This window comes from Cydia fagiglandana, chromosome 7 (assembly GCF_963556715.1).
Source record: "Cydia fagiglandana chromosome 7, ilCydFagi1.1, whole genome shotgun sequence".
Lineage (NCBI taxonomy): Eukaryota > Metazoa > Arthropoda > Insecta > Lepidoptera > Tortricidae > Cydia > Cydia fagiglandana.
In genome coordinates, this window is record NC_085938.1 from 5,374,330 (window position 1) to 5,395,317 (window position 20,988).

A 20,988-nucleotide genomic window follows, 5' to 3' on the forward strand; every position below is an offset into this window, starting at 1 on the left:
GTATTTTAGTGATTTTTGCGACGAGTTTTGTGTGTAAGATTCAGTTTAATAGTGTGGTGATTTTTATTTTCAGCCCAGGCGAGGGACTGGAATCCATGCCGCCCCAAATTTAAGGGCCTTTGTGGCCGTGTTTTATAGACCTCGCTTGTGTCGACATATGTTGCAGAGCACCCTTTGCGGGCCATTTTTCCACAGCGAGTAAGTTATTATTTGTTTTTTTTTAAGAGTAACCTTCCGCCGCGCTGGTCAAATGTTAACCTTGACCTGACGCGTGCCGTTCCAAATTCGAATTTATGAATGTCTGGACTCCATTTTGTTGCAAAGTTATTTAGGTTCCAGCGTTGATAAAAGCGTTGTGTACTCTTGTCTTACTATTTGAAAACCTTTCCAGGGTCTACAATTTTACCTGTAAATCCGCCTGGCGCGGGTTCTACCTACGTGTGTGCTCGGTGAACCGCGTTGACCGGTGATCGGCGGGTGCTGCCTTGGCCTGTACCGAGAAGGTGACGACGTGGCGGTGTTGTTGGTACCCTAAACCCTGCGGATCAGGTCAGCTCCTTCCAATCTTTAATTTACCTCTACGGCGCCCAACTATATTCTAGTTAAATTGTAAATTTTCGACTAAAAGTGTTCAACCATAATATTTTAGCCGCTAACCCACATTCGCTCTCTCTCGTCCCTAGTGTAGTCTCAATTTAGATAAAATTAAGAGCTAGTCTAAGATAACTGCAGTGTTTGCAAGGCCCTTAAGGCCCGGGTAATACTTTCCTTGGTTCTTTAATCGAATAAACGTTGTAATTACAGTGGTTGTATTTCTTTTCTCTCCTTAAAATTTTTAGAATAACCCCCCCCTAAAATAATTTTGGTAACAAGGTATATTAGAATTATAATCTTAAAGAACGTACATCTCAATGTAAACAACCTGATCGATTGACATGATAATGTCGAGCAGACAAAAATTAGAAATACAAAATTCAAATAAAATTATCATAGACATACTTACATCATAAGCCAGTACAAAAGTAGTTCATAAATATAATTATATACAGATTTATTATATCCGCAGGATAATTTGTAATTATTTATTTTTAGATTAGTTTTATTTATTTTCAGGTTTAGTTTTTAAGTTTTGTAGGTTAGTTATATAATTATGTTTTAAGTATTATTTTTGTTTGTAGGTATTAAGTTTGTATGCACTAATAAAGTAATTATATTAGTATATACACATTACATTGATCTAAATTTAACAGTGCTTTGATAATTTTCCCGGATTCATAAGTTCAAAAGAGTGGCCACCCTACTCGCCTGATCTAAATCCAATGGATTAAAATTTGTGGTCAATTTTAGAGACAAGGGCCTGTGATACTAAACACAAAAGTGTCTTCTTCTTCTTCCGCGCGTTATCCCGGCATTTCGCCACGGCTCATGAGAACCTGGGGTCCGCTTGACAACTAATCCCATGATTTGACGTAGGCACTAGTTTTTACGAAAGCGACTGCCATCTGACCTTCCAACCCAGAGGGTAAACTAGGCCACAACACACAAAACACAAAACTAAACACAAAAGTGTAAACGCTCTAAAAGCATCACTTACCAAATAACAGGACAAAATATCCTTGGAGGAGCTGCGGTATTTCGTTGAAAATTTTAACAAACGTTTGCGTTTGTGTGTCAAAACGTGTGTGTTTGTGTGTTTTTGTTGCATAAAAAGACTGTAGATTTAATTTTTAACTTACTTTGTATTAGTTACCTAAGTACTTAATAAAATTATTAGAAAACCGTTGTCAACGTATTTTTGGGCCATCTTGTATAAGATGCAATATTGCTTTATAATACATATAATTAATATTTATTTCTAGCACAATACTCGTTTAAATGATCTATATTATAAACACTACCGCATGTATTACTGGCCAGAATAATTATTTAATGGAACTATAATTAAAACATAAGATGTAATTATAGCACACAAGAAACAACATGCATTATGTAAAATCTAATTAATACTATGTGACTTTGCAATATTGAGACAGGTAGGTACTAAGATAGACATAGACAGTTATTAGTGTTATTACCGTAACAAGTAGTTTATGTTATATTATACCTATAATACAGCACAAATAGGTGTAATAATAATATATCATTATTTTTAGGGTCCAGGGTTTAACAAAATTTATTTAATTTGAATTGTATTTTGGAAGCTAATCACAACATTTTCTATAAAAAGCTAGGTAAGGATTTGGATTAGATAGGCAATTGATTTGCAAAAAAAAACTAAACAGTGTACAATATCACTTGGACCTAGTATTATACATACTTGCATATTACTCTATTTCGCCTACTACTGGTAAATTGATCTATTTAAGGGGCCGACTGATTACCAGTTCGCTGGACGATATCAGCCTGTTCGGAACTGGTAATCAGGGGCCCCCTTAAGTCTCAGACGGAGATGACCGTTTTGAGGTAACAGCGCGTGTTGAATTTATATTTTCAAATATTTAGATTCCCATATTGCCTAAAAATACATAAACTCACTCAAACAAAAAATATAATTTGCTAAAATAATCCTGTTTAAAAAATAACAAAATCTTTTGAAGCTGGAAGCAAAAAAATACCTATATGTTGACATTGTCAGAACTACATTATTTATTATAAGTTATTAAGTAATCATAATGGAATTTGCACGTTCCATACAAATTGCGGAACACTCGCAAATTAACATGTTCGTTTAAACTAACTATAGGTACCAATATATAAGTATCATATAATAATATAACGTGTTAATGTCTAACGTGTTATCTAATTGTTCTTCCGGTAACACTGCGTTTACCTGCCTCCATTGGAGTAACTTACCTATACATATTTATAGTAACCTTCTTCTTCTTTCCATCCTGTTACCCCCTGCTGGGGTGTAGGGCTCGAATCTTTTTTTTCCACTGACTCCGGTCCTGGGCAGCTTGGGTAGTAGTATTTATATATAGTAACAATAAATAATAATTCTCAGGTCTCATAGCGAAGAGTCTCGACCAACACCTAGAGAGACTCTCGCTAGGTGGTTGGATCAAGGGTCAGATGCAGAAGGCGGTAATTTTGGACACAGCGCGTAAAGTACGTCGATTCCTCACTCTGCGGCCATGACCACCGGCAGCTTGGGCCCTGCCCCGCTGCCGGCGGCACCCTAGGTTAGGTTTTTTATAATGTGTTTATAACTTTTTTTTATTGTTTTGTAAGTGTTTTTATATTTTACTTTTATATTTATATTATAATTAACCTAACTTAAGAAGAAAAATAAATAAAGATAATAATAATTCACCCTATATTAAGTACGTCCGACTCGACTGCTGTGCACGGTGGGCACTGGCCTCCTCTAATATTATGTTATTTCTGATGATGGACACAGGTATACTGGTGACAGCTTTGATTCTTTTATTCTTCTCCTTTTGACTTCTCAATTAATCTATATATATAAACGTGAAAGACCTGACTGACTGACTGACTGACTGACTTAAATCAACGCACAGCCCAAACCGCTGGGACTAAAAAGTCCAAATTTGGCAACTAGATTCCTTATAAGGTCTAAGGGTCCACTAAGAAAGGATTTTTCAAAATTCATCCCCTAAGGGGGTTAAAAAGGGGATGAAAGTTTGTATGGGGTTAAAGTTTTCTTTTAAGCTAGGAATTTGAAACTTCGTAAAAATATATATAATTAAAATACAAGAAAACTAAATTCAGTGTTTTTGAAAATTCATCCCCTAAGGTGGTGGAAAAGGGGTTGAAAGTTTGTATGGATATAAAAAATTTTTTCGAGTGCGGGACTTGAATCTTTGTATTTAGGGATATTATTAGATGACAGGAAATGTAATTTCAGCGTTTTGTAAAATTCGTCCCCTAACAGGGTTAAAAAGGGGTTGAAAGTTTGAATCCATTACAAATGCTTTGTAACTTCTTAGAAAGGCATAACAGCAGATTACAAAAAAAAGTAATTGCAACATTTTTGGAAATTCAACCCCTAAGGGGGTTAAAAAGGGGATGAAAGTTTGTCTTCGGGTGCAAATTTTATTTTAAGCTAGGAACTTGAAACGTTGTAAAAAAGTATTAAATTTAAATACAAGAAAATTAATTACAGCGTTTTAGAAAATTCATCCCCCAAGGTGGTGAAAAAGGGGTTGAAAGTTTGTATGGATATTAAACTTTTGTTCGAGCGCGGGACTTGAATCTTTGTATTTGGGGATATTATTAGAAGAAAATAAAAGTGATTTCAGCGTTTTGTAAAATTCATACCCTAACAGGGTTAAAAAGGGGATGAAAGTTTGTATGGGGTTAAAGTTTTCTTTTAAGCTAGGAAATTGAAACTCCGTAAAAAGATATATTATTAAAATACAAGAAAACTAATTTCAACGTTTTTGAAAATTCATCCCCTAAGGTGGTAAAAAAGGGGTTGAAAATTTGTATGGATACCAAATTTTTTTTCGATTGCGGGACTTGAATCTTTGTATTTAGGGATATTATTAGAAGACAGGAAAAGTAATTTCAGCGTTTTATAAAATTCATCCCGTAACCAGGTTAAAAAGGGGTTGAAAGTTTGAATCCATTACAAATGGTTTTGAAACTTCTTAGAAAGGCATAATAGCCGATTACAAAAAAAAAGTAATTGCAACGTTTTTGGAATTTCAACCCCTAAAGGGGGTTAAAAAGGGGATGAAAGTTCTTCTTCGGGTGCAAATTTTATTTTAAACTAGGAACTTGAAACTTTGTAAAAAAAGTATTAAATTCAAATACAAGAAAACTAATTTCAGCGTTTTAGAAAATTCATCCCCCAAGGTGTTGAAAAAGGGGTTGAAATGAAAGTTTGTATGGATATCAAACATTTTTTCGAGCGCGGGACTTGAATTTTTGTATTTGGGGATTTCAATCCCTAAGGGGGTTAAAAAGGGGATGAAAGTTCGTCTTCGGGTGCAAATTTTATTTTAAGCTAGGAACTTGAAACTTTCTAAAAACGTATTAAATTAAAATACAACAAAACTAATTTCAGCGTTTTAGAAAATTCATCCTCTAAGGTGGTGAAAAGGGGGTTGGAAGTTCGTCTTGGGGTGTAAATTTAATTTTAAAATTAAATACTACTATTATATTTAATTTAATTTATTTAGCTTAGGCTAGGAACTTGAACTTTATGCAAAAAAAAAGGTATTAAATTAAAAAACATGAAAACGAATTTAAACATTTTTGAAAATTCATCCCCCAAGGTGGTGAGAAAGGGGTTGAAAGTTTGTATGGAGATCAGATATTTAGTGAGTGCGGAACTTGAATCTTTGTATAAGGGCATGCATACCTGTTATTAGAATACAAGAAAAGTAATTTCAGCAACCAACATCAAAATCCACTTGACTTAAAACTTCATACAACTTGCTAAAATAAAAGTAATTTCAACATTACTTGGATATGAAAATTATAGGTACTAAAGATGTAAAATGTTGAAGATAAGATTCCACGCGGACGAAGTTGCGGGCAACAGCTAGTTCTTAAATATTTGTCTAGATCAAATAACATAGGTATATGTATAGCAACTTATTATGAAATTATAACAAGTGATCGATCAGGAAACCTTATTGCAAAGCTGTATTTTTTTATCAAAATTAAAAAATAAATCTGGGTTGCAAGTAAAATAAAACTATTTATTTACAAATGTGTTTTAAAAATATATTGCAATTAAAACTTATCAGGCGCTGTTATAAAATGAGATTAGGACGTTAAAACTTATGATTTTAAATGTTGACTTATACTCTACTGGCTCTATTTCTCCTAGTATTACATATAAATACCTATTAACGAAAACTAATACCAGACATCAGTAGATATTTGTTACTTTAAGTACTTAATGTTCATGTCAAGTTCCATGTTATTTCAGCATCTCGTTTTAAGACTATTGAGCGTCCAGTGGCGACCCTCGTTGGGGGAAATGTGTTTTAAATACAAATTCGTTTAATATGAGGTGTACCGAATTTTCGTCTTATAAAAAAAAACTGGTCAAGTGCGAGTCGGACTCGCGTTTCAAGGGTACATCACACAATTTTTTTGTACGTGAAATCTGACGTGAGTGAAACGTCTTGAAAATGGGTCAATCAAAAACCAAATGTAACATGATGTTTTCTGGCGTGGTGGCTTATGTCTCTACAACTCTGAAGACTAAATGCCGGTCAATAGTCAACGGCGCGATTCGGGAAATGAATTAGAGATCCACTAGATATGAAATAGTAAAGATATGTGACGTTCCATAGTAAAAGGTACCATTTCCCCGGCTGAATATTGGAGCGGCGTTAATAATAGCGTAAGCGCCTGCTGCCATAAGGTACCTTTTGCCGTGGAACGTCACATATCTTTACTATTTCATATCTAGTGCATCTCTAATTCATTTTCCGAATTGCGCTGCAAGTGTCCAAATGCGAAGACCGAGCTCCGCATAGAGCTGAAAACTCGGAGCGTCCGACGGGTCGTGCTCTCCTGCTTCCTACAACTTCCGAAAGTGTTATAAAAGCGAAGGTCGAAGAGAGATAATACCTACAGGTTGGCCAAAAAATAAGTGCATTCCCGTAGCCAAGGAGGTTTTGAGATTATACTTAAGCAACTTTTAGTATGAGACCAACCCCGAAATCGCGAAAAAAAATGTATGCTCCCATAGAAAACGGACGAGCCAAAATGTATGAAACAGCCAAATTTTTCTTCGAGATTTCGGGGTTGCACGTTGGCAACGGGAATACACTTTTTTTTTAGCCATCCTGTATAGTGCTTTTTAAAACACGTAGCAATAGTAACCTAATCAATCAGTACTACAAGTAGCTAGAGATGCACCGGATATTCGGTTACTATCCGGTATACGGCCTATCCGGCCATGATTTTAATATCCGGCCGGATACTGGATAGTAACATCGCTTGATTTCGGAGTAAACTAATTGGATTTAAGAAACAGTCTTGGTCATAATCGTACTTGTTTATTATTTTAAAACAGTTTAAACATTCCACTGACTTGCACGCGCACTCATTTCGCACCTAGAAATGTGTGCGCGCGAACGTTCACTAGGATACAGGTCAAACCTGCAGAATGCGCACCTGTAAAACCAAAATGTAGGTATAGTTCCGCTGGCGGCTGGAATATTCGGCGGCCGGATACCGGATATTCAGCCGATGGTCAGGCCGAATATCCGGTATCCGGCCAAACTACTATCCGTTGCATCTCTAACAAGTACCATTGCGGCTGTGTGCCAGATACAGCTTAGTCGCATTTTTTATCTTCAGTCCGACTCACGTATGAAGCTAAAGGCACGCCTCTTCGGGACGCTACGGGCCTTCGGCCTTATGCAGATATCGGCCTAGGGCCTTCGCAATAGCTGTCTACATCACGTTTCACTTAAACCATTGCGGCTGTGTCCCTAAAAAAACGTAACTGCATTTTTGTTCTTAAATCCGACTCACGCTTGACTCTAGACTTCTTATAGGTTTTCCTGTCATCTTTAGGTAAAGGACTATTTTGTGTATTTTTTTCAGAATTTTAGACCCAGTAGTTTCGGAGATAGAGGGGGGGGGAATGGTCATTTTTTGTCTATTTTCTTGAATAACTTCTAAACTTTTTATTGTAAATTTATAACAAAAATATATTTGAGATCCTCACAATGAGCTCTTTCGTTTGATATGTAACACGATATTGTTTTCAAAACTTTGTTTTTTAATTTTATCGTTTACCCCCCAAAAGTAGCCCCTATGTTTAAAATTCATTTGTTTACGTTACATATCCGTCTTTGGGTCACAGACTTCCATATGTGTACCAAATTTCAACTTAATTGGTCCGGTAGTTTCGGAGCAAATTGGCTGTGACAGACGGACAGACGGACAGACAGAGGCACGAGTGATCCTATAAGGGTTCCGTTTTTTCCTTTTGAGGTACGGAACCCTAAAAATGAAATTTTAAATGTGAAATGTAATTTAAATCAACGTCCGTCGCTCCTTTTGTGACATAAAATATGTAAATAAAATGTATATGTAATAATAATATGTAAATAAAGTTCTCATTTTAAGTGAATTGTATAAATTCTTATGAGAATAAAGAATCTTTAAACCGAAATAACTTTTTACCACATAAATTATAGCGTATTTATGTGGTAAAAGGTTAAGTACCTAAGGTACGGTGGAAAGTATTAATTTATGACCCATTTCGTACCTTGTCACAGTGACGGTCAATATGAAAGTCGCTAGAGACCCTCATACTATCGTCACCGCGACAAGGTACAAAATCGATCATAAATTAAAACTTTCGATTGTACTAGTAGTTTTCAATAATCAAAATTTAAAACTATAATCAATATCATCCCTTGTTTTGGGAAGTTACGTTTTGCTCTTGTCAACAATTGCTAATTACCTTTAATTTTAACTATCACTTTTGGGCCGAACCATCTCAGCGTAGGTATGTGAATTTTAACATACCTATAGAAAAATATCTACAAAAAACAATAAACATGTTGACGTGTTATTTCCTGCTTCATCTCATCTCTTTCGCCGATCCGACTTGATAAATTTATTAATAGTAAACAAATAAGCTTTTTGACACCATATAATTCTATACGTAATAATTCTAAATTTACTAGCCTACCGAAGCAGTCTGTTTGTGCAACCACAATGAATGTAATAAGTCTTAAAACGAAATTAGTACCTAATATACTTTCCAATTGTGCCTAAAATTTCATAGATGTTACAAATATAAGTATTTTTCAAAATATGAAAATTCATTAAAGCTAAAGTAGCTCTGCTTAGGAGCATGATGCTGTCATGAATTCCTTACACATTGTAAATTCCAAAGTAATTAGTATTTTTAAAGCTATTTAAACACAATGCTCTCTATTCTACAGCATCAGAGTAATCATCCAATGTTTCTAGAATTAGTCGGTGATCTGACTTCTAACTGTATCTTAAACATGTCCACTGCTTTCATCATGACGTCATATTTCACCCTGATGGGTTCGTTTAGGGTCTTCATGTCAGCTTCAGCTGGTGGTAGAACACGGTACTCTTTCAGGACCGTTGCTAAAACTGTCTTCAGGGACATCATGGCGTATTGATACCCTGAAAAAAGATGAACTTATCTAAAAAAACAGAGAAAAAAACAGGGATGTTGATGAATTTAGTCGTGCACTAAGAAAAGTTATGTCACTTCCATTAAATAATTTAGAACAAGTGGACTCTTTTTTAATAAGAGCAGGCTGTAACAAAACAACTTCGAGTTCGAATGAGTTACCTATTCGTATCTATCATACTTTTCTTTTAAGCGCTTTCCCCTTTTTTTGTTGTTGTCTCCCATATCCCAAATTTTTATGTAAGTGATTTATCCCACAAAGTTCCCAAAATAGTATCCTATTGCGACTTCCAAAATGCGTTATCCGAAGTTTCAATTGCTAAATGCCTGAAATCCGACGGTTTTTGAAAAAAAACACGAACGATCATATTAAAATTTAGCAAATGAAACGCCGGACATAGATACTTCCACAATTAAGTTCACAGTGGACCTCAATATACTGAATAATGAATGAATTAACTGAATAATGTTTATTCCTACTGACCAAGGCAGTTCCTCAGGCCAACGCTGAACGGTACAAACTGCGCGGGGTGCTTGAGGGGCTCCAGGAAGCGCTCCGGCCTGAATGAGTCTACATCTGGGCCCCAATAGCGAGGGTTGCGGTGCGTTGCCCAGATGTGCATGACAATACCCGTACCCGCGGGTACTGTCACTCCAGATGCTGAAATGATAACGTTGTTTTATTAACTTCAATTGACTTCAGATGGTAATCTTTTTAAATGACTTCAAGAAAACAAGGAGATTCTCAATTCGTTGGAGCCTTTTTATAGTTATTTGTGATTCTTTGTAATTTTATTGATGTTTAATGAGATATTAGGTTGTAATAAGATGCGCACAATGTAGTTTTAAAATAAAGTATACACTTGCAAGTATCTGCAATTATAAAGATACCAAAATACACTAAAGAAATACCATTTTCTCGGATACTAACGTAGCTCAGTGGCACTAGTGACTGTCCGTACAATTATTGGAACTGGTGGATAAAGCCTCAACGTTTCTTTTATCACAGCTTCTAGGTACTTGAGGTTTGGGAGATCTGCTGCTGTTACAGCTTTATCTGGGCAGTACAATACTTCGTTCAATCTGTGGACATTTGGATTATCAATATGAGGAGATTTTCTATCTTCTGTGTTGCAATGAGACAAAAATTTAACCGTGATCTACACTCCAACACCTACACGTTGAAAGAAAATTAATAGGTAAATATTCAGAATATTTAAACCATTTCATTTTAAGTAGCCAAAATATTTAGTAATTATTATTATTCAGAGCCCACTGTGTCCCACTGCTGGGCAAAGGCCTCCCCCCTCTTTCTCCACTCGTCTCTATTTAGTGCAATATCTGGCCAGCCTCTCAAGAAGGAGTCCAAGTTATCCCGCCATCGCCGACGAGGCCTGCCGGCTCTAAATATTTAGTAAGTACATATTATTTTATTGCATCCGAAAAAGATCAAAAACATCCATCTAATTTTGCGAGCGTATGTTTCCAAATGTGATATAATGTATATTTAACTATTCTGCTTAAATGTTCTATCTAAGCTTTCGTAGTAGAACTATTTAATTATATTGGCTTGGCTTCTTACTCTTCAAACACCTTCTCCTGGACTTCAGGGTGCCGTGCCAGCATGACGAGAGCGAACGATGCGGCGACAGCCGACGTGTCCGTGCCAGCTGCACTCATCACCAAGGCCTCTTCGCGCAGCTCCAAATCAGTGAAACCTTTCACTTTAAGGGAAGTTTCTAGAAGCATCTCTAGTAGAGACTGGAAACCGAGGTAGGAATCTGTAAATGATGAAATTGAAATTTTAGAATGGTGGGTTATGGTCATAAAATAATCGGGTATCTTGCAATTTATATGCTTCATGCCTATTATAGATGTTTGGGTATTAGTGATTAAAAAAATCATATTTCAAAAAAGTATTTAATATTTATACGTACCACATGATTTAATAGCCTGCGATTTTTTTAAATCCGGCTCAAGAACCCGTCCAACGGGTTTTGTAACAATTGGCACATAGTGCGCCTCTCGCCGGGTTGCAATCTCAAACTCAGAGTTTGATAATGATGATGGAGATGTTGGTTCTAGGATTTCAAGCTAACATGGTCAATGATCAATACTATTATAAGTACCTAACTACTATTAAAAACGGGGCGTGTATATGCTGATGTCTTTTTGAGTTCGAGTTTTTAATAGAAGTTATAATAGGTTTTGCGAAACACGACATCGTGAGTAATACGTAATACCTAAAGAAATGTGAGTTAAACCGTAAAAAACCGGCCTCAGAAAACGCGAAAAAAAGTTTGACTGTTTCATACATTTTGGTCCATTTTCCATGGGAGGGTAAATTTTTTTTCCCGATTTTGAAGTTGGTCCCATAGTACTTAAAAGTTGCTCAGTATAATTCCAAAACCTCTCTGGCAACGGGAATGCAGTTATTTTTTAGCCACCGTGTATACTTAGTTTGCAAATCTTTATTTAAAATTCTCTAAGTTATCCCCCAAAAATGGTATGAGTTTAATTTATTCAAATGATTTTAATGAAATGACATAATTTCATTAATATTTAGCCCGCGGACTGGAAACAAGCGCCGCCGCCGCGCCGCGCGCCTGTTGCGTCCACTTCGCGGCCTTGGGGGTTGTTGCACCACACATCTGTCACCGTTATTAAAACGTTCGCAAATTTTTATTGTATGGGAACTTTGATACTTCACTACTGAGTGACGGTGGCCAGTCCAGACTGGTGCAACCAGCCCTTATAAGGGCGTAACGAGACAGAAAACTATTACTTTTAAATTATTAGTTTTGCATCATTTAAATTATCATTAATTACCTGGCTTAGGTGCAAAGCCAACCTCGCGCTGTTTCTCTTCCATTTCCTGCCTTTTAAGTTTGATAATCTAGAAGAAAAGAAAACATGAAGTAGCAACACATTTATTATAATTGTACATTGGTATTTCTATTACGCATTAAAATTAGGATAAAATACTGTAGAAAGAAAGAGAGAGGGCAATAGAGAGTACTATTTCCAGGCGGGTGTTATTCCTGGGGACTGAAGTTCTCTGAGGGGTAGTCAGAAGGAGTAAGTATATACATAGTAGGTAAGTGACATATGAAACTCCGTAAGCGCGATGTAGATTTCTACCAAATTCCGTTCTAGCTAGCTCCCTAACGCCATCTGTTAGAATCTAGTGGTACAACGTCGACAGCTAGAGGAGACGCCATAATACCTTGTCAACAAATTGGTACATAGTACGTCTGCATTTGTCCGCCTTTTTGTACTGGGGAAGTAGGCGATAGATCCAGTCTGGGTGCAACCAGGGCTGCAGCATGCGCCACGTTATTTGCTCTATGACTTCCTCGAAGGGTTCAATGAATTGTTTGTCCTCATCAGCGTTAGTCTGCACGCCTAGTGTGGTTTCTGTAATAATGAATGCAAAACCGGTTTGACGTTTTATTGTTGTCATTGTCGTTTTTACCGTAGTTGAAAAAATATCCTAGTTACCTACACAATGTTTTTATAGCCTTTTGTAAGGATTATGTCAAATCTTTAGGTCGGAGGCTATATAGGCCTATGCATACTTCCAATGTAACGATAATGACTTCTCTTTAGTAAAGATCAATAGGGTATTTAATAAGTAACTACATATTTGAAGAGATCAGAAAATGAGTGACTAAATTAATATTACTATACTGTAGGTACGCGTACTGAGTACTTAAAGAATGTAGCGATCATAAACATTGTATAGATTTTTTTTTGACTATTTCAACCTATTTTACTAGGTCCAACCACTAGGTCCTTTCAACGGCTCACTTTTTTCAATCCTTGTTTATATGCCTTCAAATCTTCAAGAAAAAATTGTTCTCCCTTCTTAAGAGCCCCCCACATTAACGTCTTTTGACCGTTGGCGTCTAGTCAGCGCTATGGAAAATGGCATCGCTGCGCAGTTGCGTCGAACAGCAGCCGTAGAGGTGACTAGATGCCAGTGTTGCCAGGGCTCTGGAGTCCTAAGTTACGTTTCGTTTCCCTAAAAGTCACGTTTTTGCTGCTTAAGTCACATTTTTATATTATTGTATTGTATGGGTAGGTATAGCTGGTCAAGCAAATCTTGTCAGTACAAAAAGTAGAGTGTGGAAGTGTTATCATAAATGCCATATTTCGTTTAAAATAACACTTCCACACTCTGTGCTCTTATGACACACGGTGCAAGCAGTGTTGCCAGGGCTCTGGAGTCCTAAGTTACGTTTCGTTTCCCTAAAAGTCACGTTTTTGCTGCTTAAGTCACATTTTTATATTATTGTATTGTATGGGTAGGTATAGCTGGTCAAGCAAATCTTGTCAGTACAAAAAGCCGCGAAATTCAAATTTTCTATGAGACGATATCCCTTTGCACCTACATTTTTCAAATTTGACGCCTTTTCTACTGACAAGATCTGCTTGACCAACTTTAAATCGATTTTCAGATTCAGAAAATAATATATTTCACAAAAAATCTACTAACTTTATATGATTTTTCTTTTTGAAACACACATTTTCATACTTAATGCTATTTGTGATCGATTTCATGAATTTTAAGGCGTATCCAGACTAGTCAATTTTTCGCCAATCTGATTAAATTGCCCGATCGAATCAGGACGTGCGGACGCAAACGCCAATTTGGCTCGCCGAATTAAATCGCCGATTATGACCGATATTAAGCCCCCTCCAGACTACGCGCGTGAATCCTTATTTGCGACAATACCAATTTGTGACGCCAGTATTTTCTTTTTGGGGCATTTTTCCAATTTAGGGGTACTAATATAATATCACCATAAATCTATTGATATTTTTGTTCCTGAAAATAATCAATTCTACCAGCAAAATTTGCACTTGATTACTTTGCCTCACATGTGGATAAAATGCAACTTTCTTATCAGTTTTTGAACAATCACGAGAGCCTTTAAGCGGTATCCAGACGGGATGAACAAATCGACTGCTTTGATCAGAAATAAAATTGGCGTCAATCTCCGATTTAAGGCGTATTCAGATTAGTCAAATTTTCGCCAATCTGATTAAACTGCCCGATCGAATCAGAGGCCGCCAGAGGCGTATACTATCAAACTAAATAACACCGTCATGTCAAGGTAACAAGTCTCATTTTGCCACGACTATTATAATAAACGTGATGGTGGATGTAACGTCAAAGTGCCAGTGCAAGTGTCAACTTGGGTGCGTTCACTGCGTTCCTAAATAATACGAATTGCAGAATTAAACTTGTCCAAAATTCGACTAGCTTAAAAAGTCACAAAAATTGCCTCATGATCGAAAGTCACGCACATGTCACACGAGAAGGCCAAAATTCAAGAAAAATGTGACTTTTGTGACCATCTGGCAATACTGCTAGATGCCGACGCTCGGGAGACGATAGTGTGGGGTGACTCTAAAGGCCAGTACTGCACCTGCACGCAAAATAATAAAAAAAAAATTACGTAATTACTTACGTACCACAAACAGAGTGAAAGGTGTAGCTAGTCAGGAACTTCCAAACGGGAAACGTCCCCTTCCCAGCCAATGGTCTCAGTTTGTTCACCATCAGAGCGCTTTGATTGGCGAACACGTCCACAAAACGATTCAGTTTCTTGATGTTGAAGGTTGGAGCCAAGATCTTGCGGCGGGGGCGCCAAATGGATACTGTACGGGTAGAAGAAAATGTAGTCGCTGTCTGTACAATAGTTTACCGTTGGGTCGGGTACTTTGACCCTACAATGTTACTTTGTCAATCCATTGAAACCTAAGTATTTCATTAAATTCTTAAATCCAACACTAAACCCTGACACAAAAACATATCAACCACATAAAGTCGTTATAAATATATAAATACACATAAAGTCGTTTTTATGAATTTATTTTTTGGGTTGTGCGTTAGTTTTGTTGGGTTGACAAAGTAAACTTGCAGCCTAGTCAAAGTACCCGCGGACCCTAAGGTATTAAAATGTAAAAAAAAACAAAACAATTCAGACGATTATTATGCGTAGGTATAGGTACTCTACTTCATGGTAAAATTTACTATGCCTACTAATTATTTTATTAAGTGTTATCTTGTTTTTAAACAAACCTGGTGCATAAATGCTTCCATTACCGACAAGGAATTGTAAGATCTCCATTGTACTATCTTTTTCTAGATGCGATTTTAGCATCAGTTCCGCTACTACTGGATCGGCCACAACTGAAATGTAAAGAACATAAAAATTGGATGAATGTTGATATTGATACTAAATGTTAATAAGTGTGTGTGCTTATTTGCTTTCAATTTTTAGTTTAGAATGTTTTATAAATATTTTAACCTCCTGAGACCACCCATTAAAAAAACTTTGTACATATTCAATAAGCTTTTTAAAGAGTAACTATAAAAATTTTCAAACTCGGAAGGGTAGCATAACAGGTATCATCTCGATATAAGTTATAACCTAAAGGCGGCAAATCTCGCTGTTGAAATAACAGCTGTCATCCTACCCGTCGAGTTTGAAAACTCAAAAGCAATAACTACATCTGCTGCTGGGTGTCAGGAGAGTAACGGAAAAATAACTTTAAATATAGTAACCAGTCTACTTACCAAGGTACAGTTTATGGGCCATCCAGTAGGTTGCAAGGCCGTCGCGTTTCACCGCTATCCTTCCCACCCTTTGAATGGCTTTCATATTGTCTGCAAATTATTTATAAGTACAGTCAGCATCATAAGTAGCGTATAAAACAATGCACTAAAAGTATATCCGACCCTCGAATATTTAAAAAAATATAAATGTATGTATGTAAGGAAAACATAGTGAGGAAACCTGCATACATCCGCGAAGAAATTCAAAGGTGTATGTGAAGTCCCCAACCCGCATTGGGCCAGCGTGGAGACTATAGGCCGAACCCTCTCGTGCTTGAGAGGAGGCCTGTGCCCAGCAGTGGGACGTATATAGGCTAAATTATTATTACTATTTATATATGTATGTCGACGGTCATGGTGCAAAAGTATCTGTAATGGTTAATTGTTTTTAATCTAGAGTTTTTTGTTAGGGTATCATAGAATGGTAGATAGGTAATTACTTTGGACGCATAGTCTGATACGCTACTTTTGATGGATGAATTATATACCTAACTAACGCCTCACCCCGGCTGCGTACGGGTTAATAAATTACACACAAACCTTCCTCAAGAATCACTCGATTTGATTTTTTTTCAAATCACTTCCTCAAGTATCGATAGGTGAAACCCGCATGGAGATCCTTTCAGTAGGTTTTGAGTTTATCGCGAACATACAAACACACAAACAGACAGATGCGGCGGGGGACTTTGTTTTAGAAAGTATAGTGATGGTTGAAATAACAGCAAATTTATAAAATTAAATAAGAGTTTTGAACTGCTGCTTATGGCTTCTTATATATAACCAAACATCGTCGGTAAAAAGCAAATTTGGGCAGCATTGTTGCGATATCAGGTCTTGTATTTACGTAAGTACCTATAGAGTTAATTATTAATGGGTTAATAACAGTATGCGAGAATTTGAACCTTCATTGGTTGTCGTCATAGAAATTGGTTTTTTGCAATTCCTTTGCGTCAATTACATTGCACGACCTCATTAGTTATGTACCTACTTACTTTTTACTAAACAGCAATAAAAGTTCAATATTTATCGTAAAAACATATTTGTGGTCTCAAAAATAGTTTTTTTTATTGTTATGCGAGGAAAATGTAAATTTTAGGTTGACCTTTTAGCTTCGAGTGACGTCAAATAGACAAAGATGACCTTGTAGAGTAAATATTTGCTAGAAAAATCAGCCTGTGAGAAAGTCATCTTCAAACTATTTAAAAAATATGATGAAAAAAAGGCTCTTAATGACGTTAGTCCGTTACACTTAGGCTACAATACATATTGTAGTTTGCGATGACAGATGTTTAGGTATATATTTATAAAAAATATTATACTAATTTGTTTAATAAAAACAAATGTGTTTAACTTTCTATAATCAATTAATGCAGGAAATTTTATAAACTTAATTCGAGCGTATAGGTAGGTACTTACATTTCGAGTCCCGGGACGAACGTTTAGGCGAGTTAAAGATCGGGATCCCTAGCGTAAATTTCATTCTATAGAATGACGTACGTCCATCACGCTATAGTTCGTTTTTTTAGGATATGATAAAGACTACGCGATCATGCCGTGTCTTTTGATTGAAAAACGCTTTTTAAAAATCAGTAACTATTAGTTGGAAAGCAAAGGAATCTAAATAATCGTATATGATTCATTTGTTACATATTTGCCATGCCTTATTTTTCAAAAGTGTTTTTCTATAAAAAGACACGTCAAGATTGTTTACCTTTTTTCTAATGCTAAAAAAACGAACTACCTATAGGAACTAGTGCAAATGACACTTACGGACGTAGTATATCAGAAGACGTTTAATACATTTGCGACACGCTATTTAATGTTTACTGTTAAGAAATTTTGTAATAAATATAACGTATGCTTTGCAAACTTATTACTTGCTTATCTTGCAAGTTTGATTATTTCTGTCCACATGTATATTGTTATGATTATATTGTCTTGATAACATATACATACATATGAAATTAGTTGTAAATTTCGAGTAATTCTCTTCCAATTTTTTGCGTCGTACATGAATATGACAGTTATCCACAGTAGTAAATTTATAACACCTAATTTGATTTCAGCCACGCAAATCAATATGGCACCATTTTATGAACTCGGTACAGATTCAAACGAAAATAGATTTGTGTAATTAGTACTAATATTTCCAAGAGAAACATTTAAAACGCCCATAAATAAATCGAACCAAACATCACGAATTACTGTTGACAAATTCGATCAACAACGATTTATAATTTTAATGGGGCTTGTGTCTACCTTACATTGTCTATATCTTATCCATATCGTATCGTGTTCATCTCTAGTGTTAAAGTTGGAATTAGGCCGTTATGCGTTGTTTTGAAAACATTACCTAATCTATACAATTACACGCAAGCTGAAGGGCTTTAGTAAAAATGTTTTACCTAAGTACAACACAAATTGGATTTGCTAAATTGAATCGACAGTAAAATGTCTATACGTTTTATTTTCATATAGTAAATCATAAATAATAAATATATTTATGTGAAAATATTAATATCTGCTTTACGAATCAGTAAGAACCAGGAATTCCAGGATTGGTCTTTCCTACTCGTAATACCGGGAAATGAAATTAATTAAAGCCTATTAATTGCCATCATCTTCATCATCATATCACTCAGAGGACGTCCACTGCTGGACATAGGCCAATATTAATTATTATTGACAACAATAATCACTATTGTTTTCATAATTTTAGGAGCTTGGCCGCTGAGCGATTATTACGTAATTGTTTTTTTGGTGTATTGATATTTTTCCATAATTCACACATACATGTTATGTTAAAAAAAAACACAATTACTTAATTAATATTGATTAACACTCTTGGTCCAGCAATATGTGCGATAAGGAAGATTCTTGCAAGTGAAACAAATTGATACCTGATTCAATCATATACTCATCGCGTACTATACCAAAAAAATTCCTCATAAGAAAATATGTAAATATGTAAAAAGGATGATGTTGTAGGGAGGTCACTCACCTTGATTAAAAAAAATAAAACTAAGAGAACTACCTATGTATTATTTCAATAGATAAATAAATGGGTAAATAATAAAAATAAATGAGGAGAATATAAATAAATTATTTTAAACAGAAAATTTTACTAAATTAGATTTTTCCAGAAATTGATTCCCAGCAAGCTGGAAATCATCTTCATAATATATCTTCATTTGGTTCTGAATTAGTGTAATCCAGGTTTGTTCCATTCCAGGTGTGGAATTTTTTTTGCTCTTTTTCAGTTTTTTGCTTGTACTTGAAAAACCGTACATCCGACGGAAAATTTGCTCTAATTATGTTAAAAATTGATTTCTGAGGATCCGACCTTAATGTGAATTCGTAGTCAAAGATTATAAAAATTGACCGCCACTTTTTTATATAAAAAAATCCAAATTTTTTTGCACCAGAGTCTAATCCACAACAATCTTGCTGGTACTGACACTGTAATTGATGGTGGCATCCTTCTACATTGAGTGGTTTTGTCAATCTAAGGTAAAATGTATCTCCTAAGGCTCCCAAACTTTATCCACACCTCCTGGGCTGGAGCAAACTCGAATTAAATATACGCCATTAGGACCAAATGTAGGTATTAAAATGATTTCCAGCTTGCTGGCAAATCATTCCTCCTCCCGGTACAGCTCGCGGAGGTCTGTTAAAATATTATAATAATTCAGCCTATATACGTCCCACTGCTGGGCACAAACCTCCTCTCAAGCACGAGAGCGTTTTAGGCTGATAGTCCCCACGCTGGCCATATGCGAGTTGGGGACTTCCTTTGAATTTCTTCGCGGATGTATGGAGGTTTCCTCGCGACGTTTTTCTTCACCGAAAAGCTAGTGGTAAATATCAAATGATATTCCGTACATAAGTTCCGAAAAACTCATTGGTACGAACCAGGATTTGAACCCACGACCTCCGAATTGTAAGTTGGACGTCAGATCCACTCGGCCACCACCGCTTCGGTATGTTACAATAAGATGTTTTATTTATTTAGATAACTTTCCTAGTTATATGTTAATTTTAATGTGTGTATTTGTTGCTTATTATGTTAGAACGTGTAATGTAAAAATCCATTCCACAAAATGATTTTTTGGTACTAATTTGACAGGCCTAAAATATATTTCTTAATGTACCTTCGTCGCTTCCGGCCAGGTAATGCGCATGACCAACCACAGGCAGGCGTAACAGGTCCCCTGGTAATTTCTTAGATAACTCTTCAAATTTCCTCATTTTCTGTTTGTAACGCACAAAATACATGCAACCGATCAACACAATAAATAACCAGAACATGTTGATATCCTCACAAATTTAAAATAATTAACTCGAACACTATCAAGTTGTTCAAAGTAGAACACTTTTAAGTTTGCACTAACTTAAAAAAAGTCGCAAATTAAAAATTGACTTGGTGCCGTTAGGCTCAATGTCAATATGAAACGGGTTGTATTTTTAAGCTGTATATATTACCAGTTACCTATTTGTTAATACAGTGGAACCTCGCTAACTCGAACCTCGATAACACGGAATATTTAACCTTATTAAGGCGAATATAATTTTTCATTAATTTTACATTTGTAACTCGAAATCTCTTTCTTAAGGCCAACAAAAACCTAAAAACACCTCTCTTAGTCGACATCCTCTAAAAGACGAAAACTCGTTAAAACGAACTGTTGGCATTTCCCTTGAAATTCGTGCTATCGAGGTTTTACTGTAATAAGATGGCCTTTCGAACCGGTTAACAGTCTGCATGAAAAAATCTTTGACAAGTCATCTATATTATGTTGATTTAAAATCTATAATGTTCTTGTTTTTGTTTTTTATATATTTTTTTAATTTAATAAAATTGGATTATTTAAGTACTTTTTTAGATTTTTTTTAATTGGTTTTGATATATAGTTCTGATATTAAGTTTTATACTTACTTAATATTCTGACGTAAATTCGCACTGTCCTCTGACTTTCATTTTACAGTAGAATAGCAACATTCCTATCTGACTACGTATTACCTTAAGGGGCCCATTGATTACCAGTTCGCCGGACGATATGAGCCTGTCGCTGCCCTATTCGAACTTTAAGATACGTCAGCTAATAGATCTAGAAACGATATGGGTTAGATAGGTCAGTGTCAAAAGTGACATTTTTGTTTGAAGAAACGTCACATTTGACACTGACATATCTAATCCATATCGTTTCTAGATCTATTAGCTGACGTATCTTAAAGTTCGAAT

General features: G+C 35.8%; 1 protein-coding gene across 1 annotated transcript; it reads right to left on the reverse strand.

The window, feature by feature from the left end:
• Positions 1-7,950: 7,950 nt before the first annotated feature.
• LOC134665767 (cytochrome P450 4d8-like) lies at positions 7,951-20,086 on the reverse strand. The gene is made up of 10 exons (XM_063522743.1): positions 19,898-20,086; positions 15,708-15,797; positions 15,210-15,320; positions 14,600-14,785; positions 12,345-12,535; positions 11,948-12,014; positions 10,701-10,899; positions 10,050-10,201; positions 9,603-9,779; positions 7,951-9,108 (listed from the first exon to the last, which is right to left on the reverse strand). The coding sequence occupies exons 1-10, from the start codon at positions 20,052-20,054 to the stop codon at positions 8,906-8,908; spliced, it is 1,533 nt and encodes a 510-aa protein (XP_063378813.1). The 5' UTR covers positions 20,055-20,086; the 3' UTR covers positions 7,951-8,905.
• Between the last annotated feature and the right edge of the window lie 902 nt (positions 20,087-20,988).